At 32.4% G+C, this 25,794-nt stretch overlaps 2 protein-coding genes and 1 pseudogene across 4 annotated transcripts; 2 read left to right on the top strand and 1 right to left on the bottom strand.

Moving 5' to 3' along the window:
* The first annotated feature begins 3,408 nt into the window (after positions 1 to 3,408).
* LOC145630265 (uncharacterized) lies at positions 3,409 to 6,895 on the top strand. Of its 3 annotated transcripts, none has more exons than XM_081682517.1 (6): positions 3,409 to 3,684; positions 4,156 to 4,233; positions 4,392 to 4,467; positions 5,100 to 5,173; positions 5,308 to 5,378; positions 6,489 to 6,895. In XM_081682517.1, the coding sequence occupies exons 1-6, from the start codon at positions 3,640 to 3,642 to the stop codon at positions 6,541 to 6,543; spliced, it is 399 nt and encodes a 132-aa protein (XP_081538643.1). In that variant the 5' UTR covers positions 3,409 to 3,639; the 3' UTR covers positions 6,544 to 6,895. The 3 variants fall into 3 exon arrangements, with proteins under 3 accessions (XP_081538643.1, XP_081538644.1, XP_081538645.1); XM_081682518.1 differs by having other exon boundaries at positions 4,106 to 4,233; XM_081682519.1 differs by having other exon boundaries at positions 4,101 to 4,233.
* A 2,681-nt stretch (positions 6,896 to 9,576) lies between these two features.
* Positions 9,577 to 10,250, bottom strand: LOC145630264 (putative gamma-glutamylcyclotransferase At3g02910 pseudogene; annotated as a pseudogene).
* An 8,831-nt stretch (positions 10,251 to 19,081) lies between these two features.
* LOC145631737 (protein RGF1 INDUCIBLE TRANSCRIPTION FACTOR 1-like) lies at positions 19,082 to 22,108 on the top strand. The gene is made up of 3 exons (XM_081683898.1): positions 19,082 to 19,657; positions 19,758 to 19,973; positions 21,300 to 22,108. The coding sequence occupies exons 1-3, from the start codon at positions 19,430 to 19,432 to the stop codon at positions 21,594 to 21,596; spliced, it is 741 nt and encodes a 246-aa protein (XP_081540024.1). The 5' UTR covers positions 19,082 to 19,429; the 3' UTR covers positions 21,597 to 22,108.
* Positions 22,109 to 25,794: the final 3,686 nt, after the last annotated feature.

Genomic DNA, 25,794 nt, shown 5'->3' with positions numbered 1-25,794 from the left:
AAGCCTACCCCTAACATCTATGATAACATAAAATGATTGTATATGGTTCCAAACGGCATTATATTTCCCTAAATTCTCAAGAATTTGCGACATCGGGCCCCGAAACCTCCAAAATTTCTCAAAAGCGTGTACATTAGCCTTTAATTTTGGAATTTTTAGACTTTTTTTCGCCCGGAAATAATAATTGCCGAACCATTTACCATGGTCCCTAATACCCTCAGGTAGTCCAATTGGGTGGGTGGAACCATCCAATTTTCCTTTAAACGGCCTATTTACCGGTTTATAACTTGCACCGATTTCATTAACTCAAGCCTAACACGAACATTTATGACAACAGATAATGATCATATATGGTTCCAAACAGCATTATGTGACCCCGAGATGTATCTGAAGGAGTTCTGTCTTCGATAAATGCAATTACTAGATATACCAAGGATCACTATTATGGAGATAATAAGTTCGTTCTTTTGGGTCGTCATTATTTGTTGCTAGACTATGATCATTGATCTTTGGGCTAGTCAAATAGTCCAAAGCCCAGACCACTAGAATGGATCTTATGAGGTCACACAACAAAGGTATTGGGTTAAGCAAGTTAGAGGCCCATTTATGGGCCTCATGAACAAGTAACTAATCATGAATTGGATTGGGCTAGCATAATTAGATTAGAGTTAGGTTTTGGGCTTTATCATGGACTCTTATTTAGAGATGAGATCTATAAATAAGGTCCATGCCTAGGGTTGTATGATACAACACAATTAACAGTTAATTGTGCATCAAGCAACCAATAATCCCAAAACCTCTCTCTCTCTCTCTCTCTCTCTCTCTCTCTCTCTCACGCCTCTCTCCTCCTCCCCCTGATCGTGGTGGTTCGTGATTTGTTCGTTGCTCGTTCTTCTCCATAGAAGGTTAATTGAAGTGTTCGATTGCGACTAACTAGCATTAGGGGAGGTCTTAATCTGTGCCTGTGGACCAAGTAAAGGAATCACGCTTGAGGTTCTTTATCTCCCTTGTTCTTGTTCGATCGCACGTGGAACCACGCTTCAAAGGTATTAATTCTAATTCTTTATACGTTATGCATGATCTTGGGATTAGGTGATGTATGAATATGATTCATGTTTTCCGCATTCGTACCTATAAACTCCTACATTATCCCCTAAAATTTCAAGACTTTTCAACAACGGGCCCCGAAACCTCTAAAATTTCTCAAAAAGCGTGGATATTAGCCTTCAATTTTGGATTTTTTTTTACTTTTTTTCGCCCGGAAATAAAAATTGCCGAAATGTTTAACATGGTCCCTAATACCCTTCGGGAGTCCAATTGGGTGTGCGGTACCATTCAATTTGCTTTTAAATGGCCAATTTACCGGTTTACAACTTGCACCGAATTACCTGTTTACAACGGCCAATTTAATTAACTTGCACCGAACTCGACTTGAACTGAAATTGACCCAAACCCGTTTTAACCCATTAAAACCCGAATTCAACCCAACTCGTTCCTAACCGACCCAAATTTAATCCAACCTGTTACAAACCTGACCTAAATTTAATCCAAACTGTTACAAACCCGACAAGAAATCAACTTGACTCGTTAGATCTTGACTGACCCAAATTCAACCCGACTTGTTATTGACCCGACCCGAATTTACCATACCTATTACTTACCCAACCCAAAAATTCTACCTGAATTTACCATACCTGTTACTAACCCAACTTGAAATTAACACGACTTGTTATTGACCCGACCTAAATTCAACTCAAATTGATCCTGACCCGATTTCAAATCACCTTAAATGTAATTTAGACCACCTTATTATTGTTGATCAAATCATTTTGTCTTGGGCGACCAAGTCGGTCCGGGCCAACAAAAGAAAGGAGCATCATCCTCAAATTTAAGAGCTAAATATAGTATATACTTGTTGTATGGTCAAAGGAAATAATTATCTTCCTAAATTATAGACTATAATTCCCTAGTATATATGCTAATTATCTATTTATAGTTAGTTGAACCCGAATATGACCTGACTTGGAAATGACTCGACCTAATTGTAACATGCAAAATATTGACTTGAACATAACCTGACTTGAATCAGAGAATGACCCGATTTGAAAATGACCCAACCTGATTATAACTCGCAAATTATTGACTTGAATTGAACCCGACTTGACCGGACTTGAAAATGACCTGACCTGATTATAATCTGCAAATTATTAACTTGAACCGAACCCGACTCAAACCTGAGAATGACTCGACCTAATTCTAACTCGTAAATTATTGACTTGAACCGAACCTGACTCGAACCTGAGAATTACCCTAACCCGTTTTAACCCGAATTAAACCCGACCTATTGTTCACCCGACTCGAATGTAACCCGACCTGTTCTTAACCCGGCCTAAATTCGACCCAAACCCGATAAGAAGCATGACCCGATGTGATCCGACTCAAGCATGACCCAACCCAAACCCGACTCGCATAGGTTATGGAATTAATCTGAATTGACCCGACCCACTCTTACCCGGCCCGACCCAAACTCGACCCGTTTATCCGAATTGACAGCTCTAATATGAACGCCCAAATATGGGTACAAAGTTGATTATGGATATGAAACGGGTATGTAATACGCTAATTTTAAAGATAATATGGATAAACATACGGCTAATCTATACTTAGTATTTAAAAAACCATCTATACTTAGTATTTAAAAAACCAAACCAAAAAAAACATATGTCATCATTCTATTACACTTCACTATCATCTTCTTCAACTCAATGTGCCACATGTCATTTTATATTTTTAATTATACAATTCTTCTTAACTCTTTCACTAAACAGTTTATCTTCATCTCCCCTCTTTAATTCAACCTTTTTATTTTCTCTCTTTGATTTTAGTTCCTCCATCTTCTTTCTATTAAGTCTTATTTTAAATTAAAGTCCCAAAATTTTATTTCATTAATTATGTTTTCAGTTACATATTACACTCATAATTATTGGTATTTCCTCACTCATCTCTCAATGCAATTTTCTATGAACAAGCCGTGCAATGCACGGGCCGGAAAGCTAGTTATGTATTAAAATATCTCTGTTTTATATTATTTGCAATATTTTCCAGAAAATTATATTTTAATCTCACGGAAACGAAAGAAAATTGAGATTGGAAGCGAGATCCTCCAAACATGCATAGAGGATAATGAATTAATTACACAAAATACAATTAAATATGAAGGAGATTTATTTTTTCCCCCTAATATTTCAGATTGGAACAACATGTTTAAAAAAAAAAAAAAAAAAAAAAAATGGAGCAACATGCGCCGCACGTGTATAGTAGATAATGGAATTTTTTTAAAAATAAATAAATAAATAGTGAGTGAAATTTTAAAAAGAAAAAAAAAATAATATAAAATAAAATAAATAAATTCTTCTCTCTTCAGTACCTCTTACAGGCAAAGCTACAAGCCTACAATCTCTGAGAAATCCTGCGTTTTTCCGTCTTTCCTTCCCTTTACAAATCTAATTTAATTACCTCTTTAAATTATTTTTCCGGGAAGAACAATAATTTAATTTAATCGCAGTAAAAATTCTCAAATGAAGTGTGTAAAGATTACAACTTTATTAGATTTAGAATATAACATAATCTCTTCTTCAGATGGAACACAATGATTACACTTCTTCTAACACCACCACTTACAAGGTATTCATTCTATGCATTTTAATTTAATTACATTTCTAAAAATTAAATTAATGTTCTTGGTTTGATGAAATTATATATTTCTGGTTAGATTTTAATGGAATTGTATTGTAAGCTGTTCAATTTATTCTGGGGTTTATCTGAATTTTTTTTTCCTTGCAAAATTTGATGTAAATTAGGTCAAGAATGTATAAATTTGTGTAATTAGGGTGAAGAAAGGAAGGAATTTTGAATGATAAGCACATATCGTGAATCTTTCTTGAACTGGGTTTTTATGTTGGGGCATTAATCTTCCTCATATTTGACTTAATTTCAATTTTCTTCTGTATTTTTCGTTTGATTTGATTTAATGTGTAATTGGGTTTGTATAAATTTGGCATATTTGTTGTTATAAATCTGAAATTTAACTTCCGTTTAAGTTTAGGGTTGTCATTGGTGTGAGATGTTACCTAACTGGGATTAATTATGACAAAGGATTATTACAAGATTTTGGAAGTTGATTATGATGCATCGGACGAGGATATACGATTAAGCTATCGAAAGCTCGCTTTGGTGAGTTCAATCCTATATTTGAACCTATAATCCTATATTTGAACTATCGATTAAGTAGTTCATTTTGATAGTTTATTGGCATTGCTGAGTTCATGAAGTTTTTGCTTCGAAATTTAGGTGTGTTGTTATGCTCACATTATTCAACATTGATTTCACAGAAATGGCATCCGGATAAGCACAAGGACGATAGTGCTGTTACTGCCAAATTTCAAGATATTAACGAAGCTTATAGAGGTATTCTTTATGCTTATTACATTATAATAACAAGGTACTTGAATTGAACATTTGAACCTACCAATCCATTTATGCATTTGACCGTGACATTATCCCAATTGTATCGTTTATTGGGAGATGTATTTCTTATTCATTGATCATTTGATTTTCTTATAGTGCAACTTTCTTATGTTTTTTAAAATATATAATTCATTTGTGATTAAGTTGGCTGAGAGAAGCTGCATTCTGTTATTAGTATATGATATCATTGTCATTGGTAATGCCATTTTACTGATGTCATTGACTGTTATTTTGTTAATTTTCGTTCTTAGAGGAAAATTTCCGCCCAATCAACACAGATGTATGTCCATTGTTAATTTGATCATTCACTACTACTCCTTTCAAAACCAATGGCTGCTCTTGTTCGCTGTATTTTGGTCATTCTGTGCTCGTGCTTTTTTGAAACAATGTTAACTGCTACTTTTTTTCCAAAGTTCCTGGACTAGTGGTCATGATTGAATCATCTCTTGAATTCCAGGAATTTTTTCTTGACTAATTGTCACCCTGTTTTCTCTATGTATTTGAGTATGTTGGCTTTCTGCTAAATTCTCATTTCTCACTCTTTCTTTTGTTCATCTGTTTTGATTTGTCAGTTTTGAGTGATCCTACAAAACGACTCGAATACGATCTAAGTGGGGATTATGAGATTGATAAGTACTCTCTGCCGGTAAGGTTATCTGTACACTTAAATTTTCTATTTGAGACTAAACAAATTTATATGCTTTCTGTGTTAATGGTTATTGTGTCGATTATGTTTGTTAATTGGTATGACTAATTTATTGATGTTGATCCTGAATCCAGGAATACCTTGCCAGGTTCAAAGGAATGATACTCACCTGCAATGGTCTTGGCATCAATCACTCTTCACTTTGGTATGACAATGCTAAATTTACCCTTGAATGACTTTCTTTGATCTAAAAAAAAAATTAGAGTTCTTTTTTTGCTTTCTCTCCTGCAGATTTGAAATTTTATTAAGTATCCTATTAACTTAGCAGTAAGCAAGTAGGTTATCAATCACCTAGCTTGGTAGTTCGACGAAAGATGAGTTTAATTTTTTTGATTGGGCATGGTGGTTGGAGTATTGGACTGTTGAATGATTGTGAAATTTAGAAGTATATGGCTGTTGAACTTCATTTTATTTACTGAAAGAAAGTGGAATCAAAGGAAGAAACCTGCTCGTCAATCTATCATTTTGTGTGTATCCTAGTTTTATCTAAGAAGAAGAGGTGGGTATATTCTCATGACCAATATCTTATGTAGGGCTTTAGTTCTAGAGTCAAGACCATCTCTGATCCTTCATTGCTGCCAGGTTAATCCGTTAATGTACTCTGCTTTTGACAAATGGTAATCTTTAAAAGAACTTGTTGCCCAAGTAGAAAATATAATGAAATACCTTCATCGTGAGACACCACAGTGCATGGTAGCAAAGGCAATCATGCATGTTGGTTTACCTGTGGCTGTTTGTTGTAAATGTTCAAGATGATGTTGAAGGAACTTCTTGTGTTTTTTTGTTTGGAAATCAACTGGCTAGAGACTTTATCAAACTTATGTTGAAACTCTTTTAATTTCGAGCACTAGCTCTTGTGGTGTAGATTGGGGACGAGTATCTTTGTTATGATGGTTTGGTTGTTACTCTTTCTAGTGCTATGAAGTATAATCATGTGAGGAAAGCCGCTAAGGTTGTGTCAGATATCCACAAACAAGTAATTTAGTAGAGGTGGTCTCAAAATGTAGAAATGATTTCAATAGATTTGGGGATACTCTCATTTGTTGGTGCACATGTTTTCCATGACTTTTACTTGCTGAAACTTTTTAAAGAAGATTAAAAATTCACTCAGTAGCAATACAGGGAAGACTAGAAGATGTTTTGAAGAATAATGTGCTCCATGTCTTTGTGCACCTTATTTCTCCGAGGTTACCTAGTTCTCATTCTTTCCAGTTCTCATTCTTTCCAGTTCTCATCCCATTTTTATTTGTTGTAGGTCTCATAATCATCACCTCAAGGAAGCAAATGAATGTGAAGACGGTAAAGTTTGAGTGTCCTGCCATTTTTTTTTGTTTACCAAACTACAATTACAAAGAGTGGAGTCCTATGATTAGTCTATAAACTTAGGAGAAGGAGGGGTCGAGATGAAGGACCAAGTTGTTGTTGTACTTGTACAATAGTAAAAGAGAGTTGTTAGTATTTTGTATCTCAGGGCTATTATGGTTTGCACAGCATGTTAGGGATGCAATGGCTTTAGGTTAGTAATGCTAAGGTGCAGTAAATGCTTTGCGAGAAATTCATTCTTCACTGGTGTCTTAACAATCTATTGCTCTCAGTTGAGCTCATTCTCTTGTACTTATGAAATAAAGATACCCTGAAAATAGCACACAAACTTTTCTGTTTTATTCTGTGTTGAATGAGAAAAGAACATACTTCAGAACTAACGGTTTAAGCTTAGGTGATGCTGTTAACCGTCGTGGCAATGATGCAAGGTCTGTTTTGAAATACAACTTCACTGATTATAAAAGTCTTGATAGAAAATTAAAGGAGTGTCGTCTCCTCGATTTGGGTCAATATGATCTATACACACCATATGAAGCATAGATGACACCAGACTCAACTCTAATTTGTCAAATATCTATGGAAGTTCATGAGTGACATCTTTTAGAGTTTTGTAGGGGTGAACAAAATCTAAGCGAATAAAGAAAGTTGTATCAAAAGTTTTGGTAATGGTTAGTAGGACCATAAGTATCAAATACAAGATTGGTTATCACAAAATATGCCTTGGAAAATATCTACCGCACAAAGTTGGAAGTTTATGTAACAAAAGTAAAATTGGATGCAAGTCTCAAAAATCAAATATCTTCCCCATAAATTTGTGGTGCAGGAATTTGTTTTTAGAGACCTAACTCTTGCTCTAGGTCCAACAATTCTACTTGGTATTAATTGCTAATTGCTATCAATGTTTTCAAATTGTGGATGAGTTACTAGAACACCTCTTATCATTCGATCCCACCTTAAAAAGTCATATGCAACTGTTGTATAAAATGTCGTATAATTTTCAATTAATTTAAAAGAGAGGAGTCCACTATGACCGGTTGCGCTACCGAGTAGGAAGAGTGGAGTCTTTTGGGACGTCCATGGGTCATGCCTCTAAAGTCCAGAATGAGCATTTTGATTTGGAAAGAAACTGGCTAGTTAATACGGTGGAGTTAACTACTACAAAGTATGAAGTGCAGAGTACAATAATTAAGAAAATATGTTAGTATAATCTAGATTACTAGAATGATTCTACCTTCACCCAATGATGATATTCTTTTTTTTTAAACATAATGATATTCTAATAATAAAGAGAGAGATGACATTTCTTAGGACCATAATCTATGCGTATAATTTTACAACTTTACGTAATTGAAAATGGCTTTCAATTTTTTATTTTATTTTATTTTATTTTATTTTATTTTAATTTGCGTTACTTCATGTCATCATTCTTTTTCCTGTTTATTTTATTTTCTTTGTTTAATTAATTCTATAATATTATCCTATTCACGTTTACTGAACTAAACTAAACTAAACTGATTAGAGCTAAATAGAACTGAACTGAATAGAGTTGAAATAAATATTTTGTGAAAGGAGAAAATTAGGAACTAAATTGAAAATAAGCTGAAGTGAACAGACCCTCACTTCTTACATAAAGTATTACGAAACATATGATATTAGTTTTTTGTATGCTAATCATTTTTGTACCTATCACTAATAAAAATTTTAAAATGAAAGGTGTTGTTAACTTGTTGAAGTATGTGCGGGAACTTTATTTTACAATTGTAAATTAGAAAAAGAAATACAAGTATAATGAAAGTCAGAGGTAGAACTTTGAATGAATCTATTCCTTGGTTAATTAATAAATTAATTTGTTAAGTTAACATTTTAATATGGTGGACTGGAGGTAGGGACTATAAGGACTTAATTCTTCATTCTTAGAAAATTTAGCTTTTCAAAGATTCTAGTGGCCAAACTTATTTGACTTGATCAAAGATTGAACATTATACTCAATTATAGCTTTTCAAAGATTCTAGCTTTTCAAAGATTGAGTATTACCACTATATAGTACAAGTAATGTTTAGTGGTAGAGGTAGCTTTTATTAAAAGTTAAAAACATTAGCTTTTTTAAGATTAATTTATATACTTCGTATGTAACAGCTAACAATTACTTACGGAGCTAATAGCTACTGCCATAGCTAACATCCTAGTTAGTATTATGATATGTTGTAGATCTTGTAATAGGTATATCCTTGTAAAATAATACGCACCTCGGTACAATCAGTGTATAGTGAATTTCATTGAAAGTTGGTGATTTAGTAAAAGAGTTTAATGTAAATTTATTAATTATGTAAATGCTTTAAGCAAGGCAAATAGAGAGGCCAAATTCTAAGAATAAGTAGCGTAGGATAGTTAACTTGTCTTTTCCACCTTTTGGGGGTGGGAAGTTGACTTCTTAACTCCTTTGTAAATGTAAATGGTGCAAACAATCTTTGTAATTTTTCTCTTAAATTATGCACTTAACACTGTGAATTGCAACTTGCAAGTGAAGAATTAATTATTTTAGTACATTAATTTTTTTTTTTTAACGAAAGTACATTAAAGATTAATCAATATTCACTACTCTTCCTTTAATTAGATCTTCATTTCTCTTTATTATATAAGTAGTAATGCATATAATAAATAAACTGAGTGAATACTTTAAATACGCACTACTAAAGGACTACAATTTTCATCTTACACTTCTCACATTTTCCTTTTTTTTTTTTTCTAACAAGACACATTCTTCCTTTCACTCGAGTGTAAAATAAACCATTTAAAATCAAAATCTAGAGAGAGTGAAGATATTTTAAGTGGTTAGAGATTTCCTTCCGATTCCACATGATCGATCTCCACCCCGCCCATGTGGGCGATGCGGCTCTCTAAAGACCATAAAATCAAATAAAAACACCAATCGAAAACCAACAACTGGCAAACATTTTAATTTTTTTTCCTTTTTTTTTATTAAAACGAAGGAAATACGACTATTAGCAAGGAGTAATCAGTAAATCAACAAGAATTATTATTATTATTAGTCGGAGAAGAAGAAAGAAAACGAGAAATATGTTCAAGAAACGACACATTCTGAGGACGATCTTGACGCTTAACATAACCCTTAGCTTCCTTATGAGAATAACTCACAAACCCAGCCTCACCGTTCTTCTTCCACATCTCTTGTGCATACGATTCATCCGCGTAATACGCCTCTGCCGTACCCAAATCTAAATCTGGTAAACCCGCTATCTCAACCGGCAATCGCTGGTAATGACCGCGGGAGACACCTTCAAGCTCATCGAGGCGGGCGAGGCCCGTCTCCGATACAGAATACACCTCACCCCATACCATATCACCTTTTCCGGGGAGGTTCAGAAGGAATGGCACCCTGTATGGTCCGCATACTAAAGGGTACTTTTCTGCTGTTCGGAAGGGTCCGATGTAGGTTGAGTCTCCGGCCGCCATTAATTCCACCATTAATCGGTGGTTTGAGAATCCCTTTTTTAATGTTCCGTAGGTGAAGATCAGTCTTCTTTTTCCTGATTTTACTCCATTGTTGTTGTTATTGTCTGCCCCCATTGATTGATTGATACTAAGGGAGAGGATTTGATTAAAATGATTTGGGATTTTTTGGTTGTTGGAGATAATTGTGGGAAGGAAGAAGTATTTTTTTTTGTGTGGTGAAGAAAAGACTATAGTTTGATGAATTAGGTTATTTATATGGGAGGTACTTTAGATATAAACTAAAATAAATAATAAAAAATAATTATTTTATAAAACTTAAAAAATACCATTTTTTTTTTTGAAACAATCTTAAAAAATACCATTAATATAACTATACATGCAAAAATGATTTTGACGTACTCCCTCCGTCCCAAAGAACGATCCATTTGGGTTTATTTCGCGGGTATTAAAAAAAAACTTAATTTGCGAGTACAAATGTATGGGAAAACACAAGTCTAGGAGAGAGAAAAAAATATTTGACGATATATTGGTAATTTTAATAGATGTTGGGAAAAACAAATGAGTCATTCTTTTTATTTGGGACTAAAATTAGGCCAAATGAGTCGTTTTTTCAGGGATGGAGGGAGAATCAAATATTGATTTTAGTATACTCATTACGTTTTTCATAACTAGGGTGGCCAATTATTGATATACCAAAATCAGTTTCTCTATACTTGACACGGATTTTTAAAATTTAAAAATTAATTAACTGAGTAATCCCTATAATACTGACCGCACATCTTCTATAACTTTGGCGAATAACCTTTGTAACACAAAATAACTCTTGTAATAGAGATCCAATAACTCTCATAACACTAACAAGTTAAGTTTCACGATGAATTGTCACATACTCACATGATTGTGATTAGCCACAAATGGAAATTGTGAAACAAAACATCATTTGGTGACAAAGTAGGTGAATAAATAAAATAAATAAATAATTAAAATAATAAAAAAAAAAAAAGGTAAAAAAAATCCCATGTGATATGTGATATGGGAGATATGATATGATAGATAACGGGTTAGTCGGGTCTTGGGTTTCGCAATTTGGATGGTTGGCAGAAGTGAACCAATTAGGGTTCAACAGGTGGACGGTTGTTATAATATTGGGATTTTAAAATTAATTTAAATTTGATACGTACGGGTTTAGTACTTTTTTTTTTAACTCGTAGCAGTGAAGCTGGAGTACGGGTAGGCAGGTGTAAAGTGCGGCCAATTGGCGAAAGAAACTTTGAAAAACTCTAACAAAGTCATTAGACAAATGGAGTTATTCTAAAGGTTTTTACTTTTACAAGCATCAAAGAAAGATGAAATTTTAGCTTTCTTCTTTGTACAATGAATCTGTACTTGCTGCTGTAAATAAAAAATAAAAAAAAATCTGTACTTGCTTTCTTGGATGGATATTGAGATGTGAAAATTTTAGTGATTGTTTTATTAATGTGCACTGTGTAGTTCTAGTCACTTTGCTAGGAAGTAAGGGTGAGTATAGGACGGGTATTCGTACCGTTGTATCGTTAGTATTAACGGTTTTGGGTACATGATAACAAAAATTTCTAAAAGTGATATTTATAACCCAAACCGATAAATTCGGGTACTCGAATTTCAGAATTGGTTATCATTACCCAAAAAGATCCAATAATGATAATTAAACTTAATTATGTAGTTATTATGATATCATGTACCACTAACTAACAATAATACTATATGATCTTTGTATTGTATTACATTACATTTATATGAAATGATGAAAATGTAGCATATGAATATTAGATGCAAGTTTAAGGAAATTATATTTACTAGGGAAGTTAGTTGCTTGGTATTGGGTTGAATATATTAACCCACCAAACATCAAATCATGTTAAAAGAAAAGGCGTCAGAAATAAGTGGTTCACATATCAAATTGTGAAAAACTTATTTAAGGCAGTCATTTTTAAAAGTGTAAAACATTTATCTAAGGCTCTGGTCGCTTTATTTCTACTTATTTCACGGTTAATAAGTTCAAATAAGAGTTAATAAGTGTTTTAGAAAAATAAATTCAAATAAGTTATGATAAGGGTTAATCAGAGCTACCAAGTTTAATTTATAACTAAAATAAATTCTAATAAGTTCGGATAAGTAAAAATCAGATGAATATAACGAACCCTAAATCTTATAGATAGAATTAAAAGTATATATCACTTCTTTTTTTTTTTTTTTTTTTTTTTTTTAGGGAGAAAGTATATATCACTCACCAAAACATTATATAAAGAGAGAGTTTGACATATTAACTACTTTTGCTAAACAAATATACATCAAAACATCTATGAGTATCATAAAAAGCTCCGTACAAAAGAGTACTACCTAATATATCTAGTAATGGATATCCCATGTGCACAATGTACATGATGGCCATTTTGTGAAATTAAATTAAAAGTACAAGTGGTACGTTTATTAGTTGCTTGGACGGTGGATATACATTTTTGGTCCACACTCTAAATCATACTATTAGTAGAGTGTACTTCAATTTGTGATTACCTATTTTGTGTAAGTTGTTGTGTAGTTTGTGTTTATCTATCCAATCCTTCTTTTACCAACAACCAAAGGCTAGCCCCTCTTCCACCAATCCTTCTTTAAGTTGTAGCTTTTGACAAAAGGATAACAAGTATTCCGTAATTAGTACATGCGTTTCATCTCCAGATTTTCACCTTTTCGTCTTCATCTTTTATTTTTGATTTATTTTTACGAGCATCATTTTTCTTCTATTTGTACGGAAATCGAAGAAAATCTCTCCATTTAAGTGTGTCAAATATTGCTATGCACCATATCATTAAGCAACAAACATTCACGCAGAAATAACTAGATAGGTTAATGTATACCTTAAATTTATGTTTGTTATATTTCTTATAAACTTCATTGCCTTTAAAATGTAGTAAACTCGACTCGATTAGTCAACTCAAATCCATACACGGTCTAAATCGACTAATACACCATTAGCTTATAACCACAACCGAATTATCCTGAATTAAAACATCCTATTTGCAATTCCAACCAGTGTGTATCAAATTCACTATATATTTGTCATGCATCATGCTGAAAAGACCAATAATAGACCTCTACTACCCACATATTTTAAAGAATGGTTGAAATATTCATTATTGAATCTTTCTCTTCGTAAGCAATCTTATTCAAATTAAGGAATCAATTTGCTTCACTAATTAAATAATTGAGAATGACTTGAAGCAACAATTATTCTTCCTTACAAAATTAAAATTCCACAAAATACACCCTCCTCATATATTGCCTTTTTTCACTAGGAACAATAGATATTTTATGATTTGTACAACTAACTACAATATCTACCAATCATTGCCTGGCTGTCATTTTAGATCATTGTACAATTATTGTTGTTAATAATTATTGTTGATTATAAGGTAAGATAATTATGATTCTTCTAAAACAATTTGCAAGCATGACACTCAAATGTCATATTACATAATGTTATTATAAAACTTAAATACGGAGTAGTAAATAATTAAGAAAATAACTGAAAATCTTAAAAATGTAGGACGGTTTGTTTGCTAAACCGGTTTTAAAAGCTTTTAAGATCCGTATAAGAGAAACAAGAGCATTCTTGCAATCTAAAATTAACACGATTATCTATACTAGAATTTAATTTGTAGATGTTAGTAATTTGCATTCAAATCTCGTCCACATTATTGCTTTTATAGTTTTCTATTTCACGTCAAAAATATAATACTCCTTCCGTTTCATAATGTTAGTCCCATATACTATTTTGGGCGTTTTAAAAAGATATACCCATATTGAATATATTTCATTTATAATTTGATTTTTTTTTGGAATTAATAAGTTGTGGATTGAATAATGACTCTAAATAAGGAAATCCTTACTTAAATTATGCAATTATGACTTGTAATTTCCTAATAAAAAATTTAAAATGTTAAATAAGGTAAACTAATTATGCATTAATTTGTACTTTAATGTTAGATTCCAAATATATTTCTTTTCTTATTTTATGTGATTGTTCTATATGGACTAACATTATAAAACGGAGGGAGTACAAGACTTTTTACAATGGATGAATTTGCTTATGATGAGAAAGAGGTCCATTTTAGTATCAAATAAAGAAGGTAATTCAAATTGGAATTTCAGCCCAATAACAAAACAATTGGCCCAACCAGGTCCATCAAAAGCAAGAGTATAAGCCCGTGATAAAATGTCATGGAAAAAGCCAGAATTATAGTTGGGTCAACTCTTTAAAAGTTGATATCAATTGGATTATTATTTATTAATTTTCTTCATTTCATTTTCAAAGGGGTGACAAAAATTTGACAAATTAAAAAAGAAAGCATGAATCATGACGTTAAATAAAAGATGGAGTGCTTGAATTGTTTGTCTTCAACTTGCAGAATGAATGCAGAGATGGCTGACTCTGACCATTATAATACCTAGTTATTTATTAGTACTGCTACTCTTCACAAGGCACTCCCATTAAATTCTACATAATTTAATTTATTTTTATATCTATTTTGGTAGTACACGATATATAGATATATATTGAACATTCTTGATTAAATTGATGGTGACATACAATGGCTTTTTTAGGGCCTGTTCTGATTTATTGAACTGAACATTATATAAGAGAAGGAAATTAAGGGTTGAATTGAACTGAATTGATTGGAGCTGAATTGAACTGAACTGAAATTAAGCTGAAGAGAATAGACCCTTAGTCTAATCCTCTAGGATATGCTTGATGATATTAGTAGAGGTGTCAAAAATCAACCCAATTTTACTATTTTGCTTGATTCGAAAGAAACTCCGTTAAAATTCAACCTATATAGGCGCAGTGTTTTAGCATGACTCGCACTAAATCCGACTAGATTTAATCGAACCAAACTCGACTAAATTCAACCGAATCTAATCTAGTTATGTGAATTGGCACATGTAGGGGCGTAGGGCTGTAGACCTAGGTATTGTTTTGTTCAGACTATACTAGACAAGATTATCGGATAAAAATAAGATTATGTGTACAAGTTATTTCCAGAAAATTGATCTCTATGATAATGAGTTTTTTTTTTTTTTTCTTTCTCATTTTCCATTAAGGATTGTGACTAATTGAATGATTAGGTTTAGTTGGGTTATTGATCGATCTTTACTTGTTAATATGAAATCGATGATTATTGTTTAATGAGTCAAATTGTTCTTGTCTTTATTCCCGACAATACATTTGTGATGTTGTACACATTTTTTCGAATTCTTTTAACAAAATTAGATTATATTCTTTCCTTAATTTTCTCACTATTATCATAGTGAGACTATGTTTGAAATCTATTCATAAACTACTTATATTTCACAAAATCTAATATGCTTATGATTGTAGCGACACTTTGTCTCATAACAATTACAATTTTTTTTTTATTGTTCCTTGGGCTATCCGAGACTTAAGTAGCTCTTCTATACTTCGTATTAGATAAAGTTACACTTAATTACTATTAATAGAAAAAATCACTAAAATTTCAAAAACATAAAAAATGGGGAAAAAAAGAAAAGGAAAATTGAGGCCTTATCTATCTGAACTACAAGGGTTCCAATTAGCTTGGAACACCTGTGTTTGCATAGTGATGATAATATGATACTAGCCTTATTATTAATTTTTTATTTTATTTTTAAACAATAGCCTTTTACTTTGATTTGGCTTATTGCTACTTAACTTTTCCCATACCAAACCTAAGATTTTACTGTAATAAAAAATTTAATCCCCATTAAAAGCACTTTAATGATGAGAATCTCTAATTTTTATCCTCCCTTTTACTTTTAAAGTATCTAATTTACTGAGTCGGATCGACTTGACATCTACTTGGCTTCTAACCTTGTAGTTTGGTGTGGGACATTTCTTTTTAGAAAATGTTTAAGGGATTTGCTAAGAAACGTGTAAAAGTTAGACTCTCTAACTTTGATCACCTGAATCAAACACCAACTTTTCTTGAGTTAGTATTTCAACTTTAAGACCAAAACTCACCTCATCAAACTTCTTCAAAGGGTAAAAAGAAATTGGCACTTTCAATTGCATGTCCTCCCTTACTTTTTTACGAGTATTATATTGCTTTTGAATTACAAAATGATGTGGAGAAAAAGTAGATAGCAAACTCAGCTATATATCATAATCATCATGGAATCCAAAACTGCATATACCCTGTTTCTTAAGGAGCTTAGGGTACTTTAAGACCTTGACCCTAAGTTTTGCCTCTTCTAAATACTTGTTTGTTTGTCTCTTCTTTATCACATCTTTTCGAAATAAGGTTCTGTTCTGATTTATTGAATTGAGTTGAACTAAATTGGATTGATTGGAGCTGAATTGAATTGTTTATGAGATAAAGAAATTAAGAGCTGAACTGAATTGAATGAAGATGAACTGAAATTAAGGTGAAGGGAACAGAAGTAGTCGTTATAGTAGCTGATACTAATTTAAGTGTTGTAATAGTAAATAATCTAAATAATTCCTCCAACTAGGTGACTTGAGACATTTCAAGGGGAACCAAATGTTAGATGTAAGGTAACGTAAGTTTCGTGGTAATTGTATATTTGTATGTCATGCATATTCACATGAACAAAATTGCATTAAAATGAGACTAACATTAGACTTTCAAGTGAAACCAAATGTTAGCAAGGCATGTAAAATGTTGGTCTATTTTGATGCTTCCTCTATTTTCATTCGGTTTTTTTTTTTTTTTTTTTTTTTTTTTTTTTTTTTTTTTTTTTTGTGTGTGTGTGTGTGTGTGATTTGAATGAGTCACATATACATTACAAAATTATAAATGAGAAAAGAAGATCAAACGTAAACATATCTTACAAATGCATTCAATCTTTACAAAAAGCATTAATATCACTAATGATTTATTTTCATAAATTCATTGTTGCAAACAAAGTTTATACGGATAGTACGTAGTTGGATTCGAGGATATCTTGAGCACCATATCTAAAGATTATCTATTATATTAATACTTTAATAGTATTAATTTTGTTTTATTAACTTTTAATGGAGCATATCTTGTTATTTAAATAAGTCATTAAAAAAGCTTTGGAATATTATATTTTGAAGAGGCATAAAATTTTTAAAAAAAAAAAAGAAAAAGAAAAAAAGGAGCAGTATTGGATGAGTACGTGTCAAATATTGAGATCAAGTGGCAAAACTGAATGGGACACTTGTCAGTTTCTGCAAGTGGATATGTGTTGTGGCCATTAGCCCTCCAACCTAACTTAAATAATGCGGCCTTCAATTAACTAATTTCTTTAATAAATAAATAAATAAATAAATATTGAAAAAATAAATAAATAAAAAGAATCTTAGCCTCCATTGCTAATGACATTTTTTTTTTTTTTTTATAATTAAACTATGAATTTATTTTAAAATTATAAATAATGTAATAAATAAATAAATAAGAATAAAGAAATGTGCGACAAAATAAGGAAAAGCTGAGAGGAGGATGTAGCACGTGAGAAGATGAAGTTCCTTTAAGAGAACGCAACTCTTCCCCCCGTGGCCTATAATTGGTTTACTTACTTTTGGCTCGAGAATCCATACCCGGTATTATTCCGTAAATTATTTCATGCGTTTGAGAGTATATTTGGGAGTACTTATGAAGTAAGAGTGCCAGCTTCTTGGCTTCTTGCCCAATCTATGACTAATTATATGAGTACATAATATTTGACCTCACTTATTTGTCTCTAGAATACTGTTGTACTTACATATTTTAATTTATTGACTTAAATGTATGTTTGACTTTGCATTTAAAAAATAAAATTACTCGTATGAAATTCCAATTGCCTCTTCTTTGCTTTATTGACAATAATCAAGTTAATTCAAGAAGTGACGAGAGTAGCTAGGCTGTAAGGTATGTACCACTCACTTTTAGCAAAAAAAAAGTTATGTTTGCCTAGGTTTATTTGTTGTGTTTTTTTAGCCCTGTTAAAAAGTTATGTAGTTTAATAAGTTGAGATACGAAGATATCGCATTGTAAAAAAATAATCAGATTATTCTCCAAACATGATCAGTATAAAGTTTCAGTGCACCATTGGCATTCACTCAACAAACTTTATTGTTCATACATATAATGGACTAGAAACACCATTCTAACTATTATTACTTGTGTATTAACATACAAACTCAACCACTTATATCTTTTACACGGCTAGTATTGTACTAAAACTTGATATAATGAACGTATGTCCTAAGACGGAGTAACATTTACTTTCACAATAATAATTGCATTTATACACCAATAAAAATATATACTATCTTTGTTGATTGTTATCTACAACTTTAGAGTATTATTTATGAGATATAAAAATTTCTAAAGTTGCAAATAACAATTAACGGAGGCAGTATTAAAACTTTTTCACAAATTTTTGTATGCGGCTGGCCACATGGTGCGGCAGGGGTTACTTGTATTTTGGGGTTACTTGTATGGGTGTTACTGGTTTTGTCAGGGTTACTTGTAGGTTTTACCTGTATTTTGGGGTTATTTGTATGGGTGTTACTGGTTTTGGTCAGGGGTTACTTGTAGGTGTTACTTGTATTATGGGGTTACTTGTATGGGTGTTACTGGTTTTGATCGGGGGCTACTTATATAGGGTGTTATTGGTTTGGTACGAGGTTTTGGTTTGGAGTTACTTGTATACTTGTATATACAAGTAACCCCAGAATATAAGTAACACCTACAAGTAACTCCAGAAACAAGTAACCGATAATACAAGTAACCTGCCGCACCATTTGGCCTGTCGCACTGAAAAAGCTCTGTAAAACTTAATATATGATCAATAAAAATCTTTGAATTTATTCGATACTCCGCATTTAATTAATAAAATAATAATAATGTGTGAAAGAAAGAGAGTGTATTGAAAAACGAAAAAAAAAAAGGTTGGAGAAGGAGAAGATAAGCACAAATGCACAAGTAAAAATTCCACCCACCCAACTCCCATACACAGACGATAGACCAAGACCCACATACACATAAACATGAATGAAAATATAAAATAAGAAAGAAAAAGTATCGTCTTTTTAATCTTCCCACTTTCTTCTTTGTCATGCTTGATAATTGATAACTACCTCATCACTTCACTAGTCTTTTCTTTTCTCACACCCTCTTTTTTTAAGTTTTTATTATTTTTTTTTCTACACAACACCTCCCATACTTTCTTCCTTTCTTTTTTGATCGTTAGATCATTATCTTCTCTTACTTAGCCAATAAATAGTGGGCTATATTATTAACACCCAAAAAAAACAAAACAAAAAAAAAAAAAAAAATTCCCACTATAAAATAGAAACTAAGGTCAAGAATTTTTATCTGATTTGAAGAAAAAAAAATGGGAATAATGGAAGAAATGATGAGAACAACAGAAGTAGTAGAAGATGAAGAGAAGATAAAATGGCCTATTTGGTTGAAACCCCTTTTGAAAACTAGCTTCTTTGGCCAATGTAAGACTCACCCTGATGCTCATAAAAGCGAATGTAACATGTTTTGTTTGGATTGTATGAATGGCGCGCTTTGCTCTGTTTGCTTATCGTCTCACAAGGATCACCGCGCAATCCAGGTACTATAGTTATTCTATTTGATTGATTAGTTGCTCGTTTGAGCATAGCCGTTTCTGATATTTTGGAGGCGGTCGAATGTTACTTTTTTTTTTTTAACAGATAAGGCGGTCTTCTTACCATGATGTGATAAGGGTAACGGAGATACAAAAATATGTGGACATAACAGGGATACAGACTTACATTATCAATAGCGCCCGCATCGTATTCTTGAACCAGCGACCGCAGCCTCGGCCCGGTAAAGGCGTTACTAATACTTGCCTTGTTTGCCACCGTAGTTTACTTGATTCCTTCTCCTTTTGCTCACTTTCCTGCAAGGTTAGTTTTTTTTTTCTTTCTAATTTTAATTGGTCAATTTAATGTTTGTTGTATTGGGATGAATTTGGTCCAACACAAAATTAAATTAAGAAATTAATTTGTTAATTGTGTTCTAAATCTGGTAAAAATGATGGGATAACATGTTAACAACCATTCAATAATGTAAATTTAATCATAGGAGATGTAAGTGTAAAATATGTTACCCTTAATCAATGTGAGTTCATGTATGTACCCCAATTGGTTAAAGTATTGGGTGGTATTTGGGTATTCGGGTATTGAATTTACTTGCATCATTTGCTCTTTGTGACCGTCTATACCCTTGAAATGTATGAATGAGATTGAATCTGGTTCACATTATTGCCAATTGCGTACTCTGTGCAACACTAAAATAAAAAGGAATCGGATGGTATAGTAATTTTAGGTAAAACATCATAAAAAATGCTAAAGAAATTGAATTAACTTTATGCTAGGTATATGCTTGATTCCAAATTTTGGGGAAAAACGAATATAGTTCGTGGTTATCGATTCATGATCAAATGGTAGATGATTCGAGATAGAATGTGCGTGTACATTCAGATAAGCTAATCTAAGTTGGATCGCGTAACAAGTTTATTAGTTTAGTTGATTAGGTGATTAGGGCGGCGGCAGTTGCACAATATAGGCATTCTAATCTTCCACAACCACAAGCGTCCTATTCAATTACGATCACCTTACTTTTTTGCTAACTATAGTATGGTTGCTTATACTATTAAGCTTTTGACTTTTCGCTTCAACCATTCTTGTGGCGACAACTCCCATCTTCTTGATCACGACCTTTCCCAACTACACTAATACTCTTTTAATCAATGTTACCCCGTCATCAATGGATTTTTGTTACTTGTATGACGGGTTTTCTTACAATGACTACAATTTTATTGTGTTCTAATTGCAATAACAGATCAACATTGTTGAGCTAAATATGAAATTGACTAATAAATTCAGATCAATGGCATATAGATTCTTTTTTCATTTGTAAACTTTAGCATTGTAACATTATTTATTGTAACTAATAAATGTAGATCAATTGCATAAATGTGATTAAAATCGACTGCAAAACGAATTGCTACCTCTGTTAAAGGTTATCTCACAACTTTTGAATATTTTTTATCTCACAAATAATACCCCAAAGTTGTAGATAACCAACTGAGGTAGTATGTGATTTCCATTTTTTTACTGATCAAAACTGATAAGAATGGATCGAGATTGATAAATTTTACAGAGCAAAATTGTTACATTAGTAAGATTTTTCTCAAATGTAACCATTTTCCTTATGTTTCATCTTTTCAGATAAATGGGACATCAAAAAATTTCTGGACTGATAATAAGAGAAGGATCGGAGAGACAGGAAATTCGAATTCAGACTCGGAAGAATCCTTGAATAACTATTACAATGAAAAGGGGAGTGCTGCTTATAACAATTACAATTACAGTTACAATTACAGGAAGAAGCTGCAGAGTTTTTCACCACCAACACCGCCAAGAACGACTTCATCTGGCTCAGGCGGTGCAGGTTACAGGTCTGCAAAGCGCAGGAAGGGTATACCTCATAGAGCCCCTCTCGGGGCACTTCTCATACAGTACTAAAACTGCTGCCGGTCTGCCACTACAATATTACTACTACAGCTACCACAGCTCGCTACATCTTTGCTAGTTAACGCGATCAATACTAGTCCGTGCAGGAGTGCACTCTGTATATTACACAAGACTAATAGCTGCAGGTACTCTCTTCTCGAGTATTGTATATGTACATAAATATAGACAGTTAGGAAAGACTTATAGAAGATATGAATAGAAGCAATACAAGTAAGTTTAAGAGCTTTTTTTTCTTTTTTCTTTTTTCTTTTTTTGGTATACACACAAAGGTATATGTATGTGGGGAGGAAATCGACTTTGATGTAAATACCGATATACTACGTATATGTAATGTAATGTAATGGTGTAGATATATGGCGCTTGTTCGGATACAGGGGAGGTTCTGTTATTTTCTTAAAGAAAGAAAATTGGAATAAATCGATCGATCATAATACTTTAGGTAATGTGAAAACAATTATGTAATGTATGTTTGTATATAATTGAATGATGAAAGTAACTTGTCATATTTGATAGCAATAATTTATGAATTTGGATTTGTGATTGAAAAGAATGTTATTGGTAGTAAGTGCGCGAAAACAGAAGCACGTAACTTAGAAAGTAGGAAGTAGAAGCAATCCATAAACTAAAATTGGTGGATTTGTTTGTTTCAGTTTATTTGTTGTTTTGGTGTTTTTTGGCAAAGCAAGATTGTAGGAGTAGGTGATGATCGTCTCTCGTGAGAATTAGGTTGTTTAGTTATGCCTACCTTGATTGTTTCGGAATTATTGTATATGAGACGGGTTGATTCGTCGTGTACAAGTGTTGATCCATACACAAAGGTACGAGAGTTTAATCAATGATTTAGAGTAATCATATAATTATCGGTTTGTGTCTAGGTTTGTTTCGAACAAGTTCAACTGCTTTTACACTAGAAAACTAGGGAAGTAGAGCATCTACCCCTAGCTAATTACACATAATTATGTCCAAAAAGTTATTAACTATACACATAAATTATGGGATTTGTCTTAATCAATTGGGTGACAAGGAAAGTGCAAGATCCGAAAGTTGGGGTGGGGTGGGGTGATTACCAACTACTCCGGAGTTCTTGATACAATCACGAGATCAGAGATAATACTCGACACATGAGATCAAATTCTGTCTACATCAATACCTTCCAACTCTTTTGTAATGTGGGAAATTTAGGACCAGGGAAAAAGACAAGCAAGGGACCAAGGGTAGTACAGTGTACTTGATACAGATACACACTAATAAATTAATAATAAAGCAATAAAGGTTTAAAGAAAGATTACCGGTAATACCGGTAAAAGTAGCCTTCTATAACTGGAAGAGCTGCCCTTCTAGAGAATGTACAGTAGAAAGATAGAGTGAGAAGGTGGGGCCCAGTTGAGAGGAAGATGTAATGTAATGTGGTTAGCTAATCCACCCTACAGCTGACCATGCTCCTATATTCGTTGCCATTAATCGTCGCCACTTTTCTAATTCCAACAAATTCCTTCTTGCCTATGCAATTATTTATTCATAACAAATATTAATATAATATTAATAATTGATTGCAAAAATATTGATAGATTTAAAAGATTCAATTATTTATAGATAACATCTACTGTACGTATTAATCAAATGTGTAATGTGTTACATACATTACATTAATGAAGATAAAAAAAATAAAAATTGGATTAAGTTTTACTTATACTGATGCGTTTTGAACTAATTTACAATATAAATGAGTTTAATGAGAACTAACCTCTTATTTTGACTAATATTTTACAATTAGTGAGATTCGAAAGGAATGTGATTTGTAAATTAGCTATTGTAAGACATATTATAAGTTTGTACACAGCTCTATATCTCTAGATGTTCGGCCACCTTATTAGGTTTCTTTTTCTTTAATTGCAAATATATTTCTTTGCCCTTCTTACCGATTGATACGGTGTTTGATCCTAAATAGGTTAAATAAACTACGAGACTTAACTTAATAGGCTGGCTAGCATCCACATTACGATATATATCGAATCACGAATAATAATTAATATTGACGCAATCCTTTTTTTTTTTTTTCCCTCTTGTGGGTGGTACAAGTCAATGACGAACAGTAAAACAAGTAAATAAAATTAATCAAAACAAGTAGCCTTAAGTATGCGTCATATCACTCGTTTGTGTGTCTACTTCCATGCATATGCTTCCATGCTGCAGTAACCATAACTACTAACACAAAATTTAATTAATACTAAAATAGTAATTAGTAACATCACATATATAATTACTTTATTCTTATTAAAATGTCTCCATCTTAGAATAGTATAATTCAATTTAATGTTCACCACAAATTCATCATATCTTTATAGTTTAAGAAGGCTAGCTTAGGAAAGAGTAGAAAGTATGCATAATAGAAATTCATCATTCCTAAACCTTTCAGTACTTCCTGAGCCAGCTTGCCCCATGCCTTTTCAAGGACACAAAACGTTTATAACACCAAATTAATGTACATCGTCACCCAAGCATTTTTCGAGTTTCAAATAAGTTTCACGTAAATTAATCATCTACTCCATATTAGCTAACTTTTTTGTACAAGTACTTTTAAATTGATGTCTCGTATATTGACGGTCCAATAATTGGAGATGATCGTTTTTTATTTTTAATTATTATTACTCGTATTATTATTAGATATAGGAGGGCCTATATCGTTGGAATAAAGAGTTAGTTGCAACTTATGCTGAAAAGCAACGCCAAAATACCAAATTATTCTTCAATTTGGATGGCCCCCTTAAACATCAATTGTACTTTCAGGGCCTTTCGTTGGTTAGGCGATCAACCACAATGGTACAATACCCACTTTTAAATGCCCTAAATATTTCTAATAATTTATGGTTCATATTTATTGTGCTTTATCCTTTTTCCATCATCAAATAATTGATCCAATTTTAGTTTCATTCTATCACTAGATATCATTTAATTAATATTTCGTATCTTTTTGTGATTTATACGTTAAGTAAAATAAAGTCATATGAGGAGTTGTTATATTCATCTCGATTTATATATGCATCGTGAATATAGTAATTAGACAATGCTAACATTTGAGTGGTAAAATGATTTATACAGCACTATTTAGAAATCAAGATAAAATGAATAATAATGGCATGTGACTTGGAATAAATGCTTTCTGATGCTATTCTTTTCAGAAAGTAGAATTAATCCACGTACACCACACTTTAAAATATGCCCTCATCTATTTTACACATGATAAAAACAGTGACAAAAAAATATAGGCAGATTACAAAAGTTTATTTCATAAGGTACTCCTTTTAACCTGAGATAGTGATTTCCTTCTCAATACCAAATATGGCTTAATTTGGAGTTACATTTCATATAACCTTAAAAAAAGTCTAAATTGTTAATTTTCATTATTAGAAACTTTTTTTTTTTTTTTTTTTTTTTGGGAAAGATATAACTAGATTGAAGGTGGCTAACTAGTGACTAATAGGGTAACTAACTAGTATTAGAAGTTGAAATGGTAACACAAGTAAGAGCTTCCATGTTTCACTCGGTCGATTTTCACAGGAGTATACTTCAGAGAGATGGCTGGTGCAAAGCTCGTGTACTCCGTGCTTTTTCTGAAAGAAGGTTGCAATTCAAGGACCCTAGTGTATTAATCAGTGCAAATACCCCCATAATATATAACCCAAACTAACCGGATTGGCAACGAATGTTCCTTGATGCCCTGCTGCTGCACTGGTGTAAAGGAAAGAGAGATTTCAATCTCCCATCAGCATCTTTGGTCCCCTGCTGTCCTGCTGATACCTTGCTAAGCTGGTGGTTCCGTGGTTGGCTGCAAGAACAGAACGGAGAATTCCTTGGTCTTAGGCCACTCGAACTCTGACGCTTTTATGACTGCTCTGATCAGCACCATCGTTTGTGTCTGAAGCTAGATATCCTTCTGCAATAGCCATCAATAATCAAATCTAAAAGGCAAAATCAAAAATCTTAGCCAAAAAAAATATTTACAGTTGAGCAAAGAGGTTGTGCCCCAAACTTTAAAGACAGCTTTATTCCTTCTGATCAAGCTGATTAACAACAATATAAAAGGAGGTAATTCAAGATAAATCTCTGGAATTCCTTAAGCACTGCAGAATGCACTAAGTTAAGCACATAGGTAAATACAAGATAAAATTGATTTATCAGAGAAAACGCA

This window comes from Chenopodium album, chromosome 5 (assembly GCF_948465745.1).
Source record: "Chenopodium album chromosome 5, dcCheAlbu1.1, whole genome shotgun sequence".
NCBI lineage: Eukaryota > Viridiplantae > Streptophyta > Magnoliopsida > Caryophyllales > Amaranthaceae > Chenopodium > Chenopodium album.
The sequence above is the reverse complement of the archived record's forward strand: the minus strand, read 5'-3'. Positions and strand labels throughout refer to the sequence as shown.

Bases quoted from the DNA above. Each gene is read 5' to 3' on its own strand.
- LOC145630265 (XM_081682517.1), top strand. From the start codon at position 3,640: ATGGAACACAATGATTACACTTCTTCTAACACCACCACTTACAAG. The intron at 4,468-5,099 runs GTATTCTTTATG...TTGATTTGTCAG, and splicing joins TATTAACGAAGCTTATAGAG to TTTTGAGTGATCCTACAAAA. The intron at 5,379-6,488 runs GTATGACAATGC...TATTTGTTGTAG, and splicing joins ATCAATCACTCTTCACTTTG to GTCTCATAATCATCACCTCA.
- LOC145631737 (XM_081683898.1), top strand. From the start codon at position 19,430: ATGGGAATAATGGAAGAAATGATGAGAACAACAGAAGTAGTAGAAGAT. The intron at 19,658-19,757 runs GTACTATAGTTA...TTTTTTTAACAG, and splicing joins AGGATCACCGCGCAATCCAG to ATAAGGCGGTCTTCTTACCA. The intron at 19,974-21,299 runs GTTAGTTTTTTT...TCATCTTTTCAG, and splicing joins TTTGCTCACTTTCCTGCAAG to ATAAATGGGACATCAAAAAA.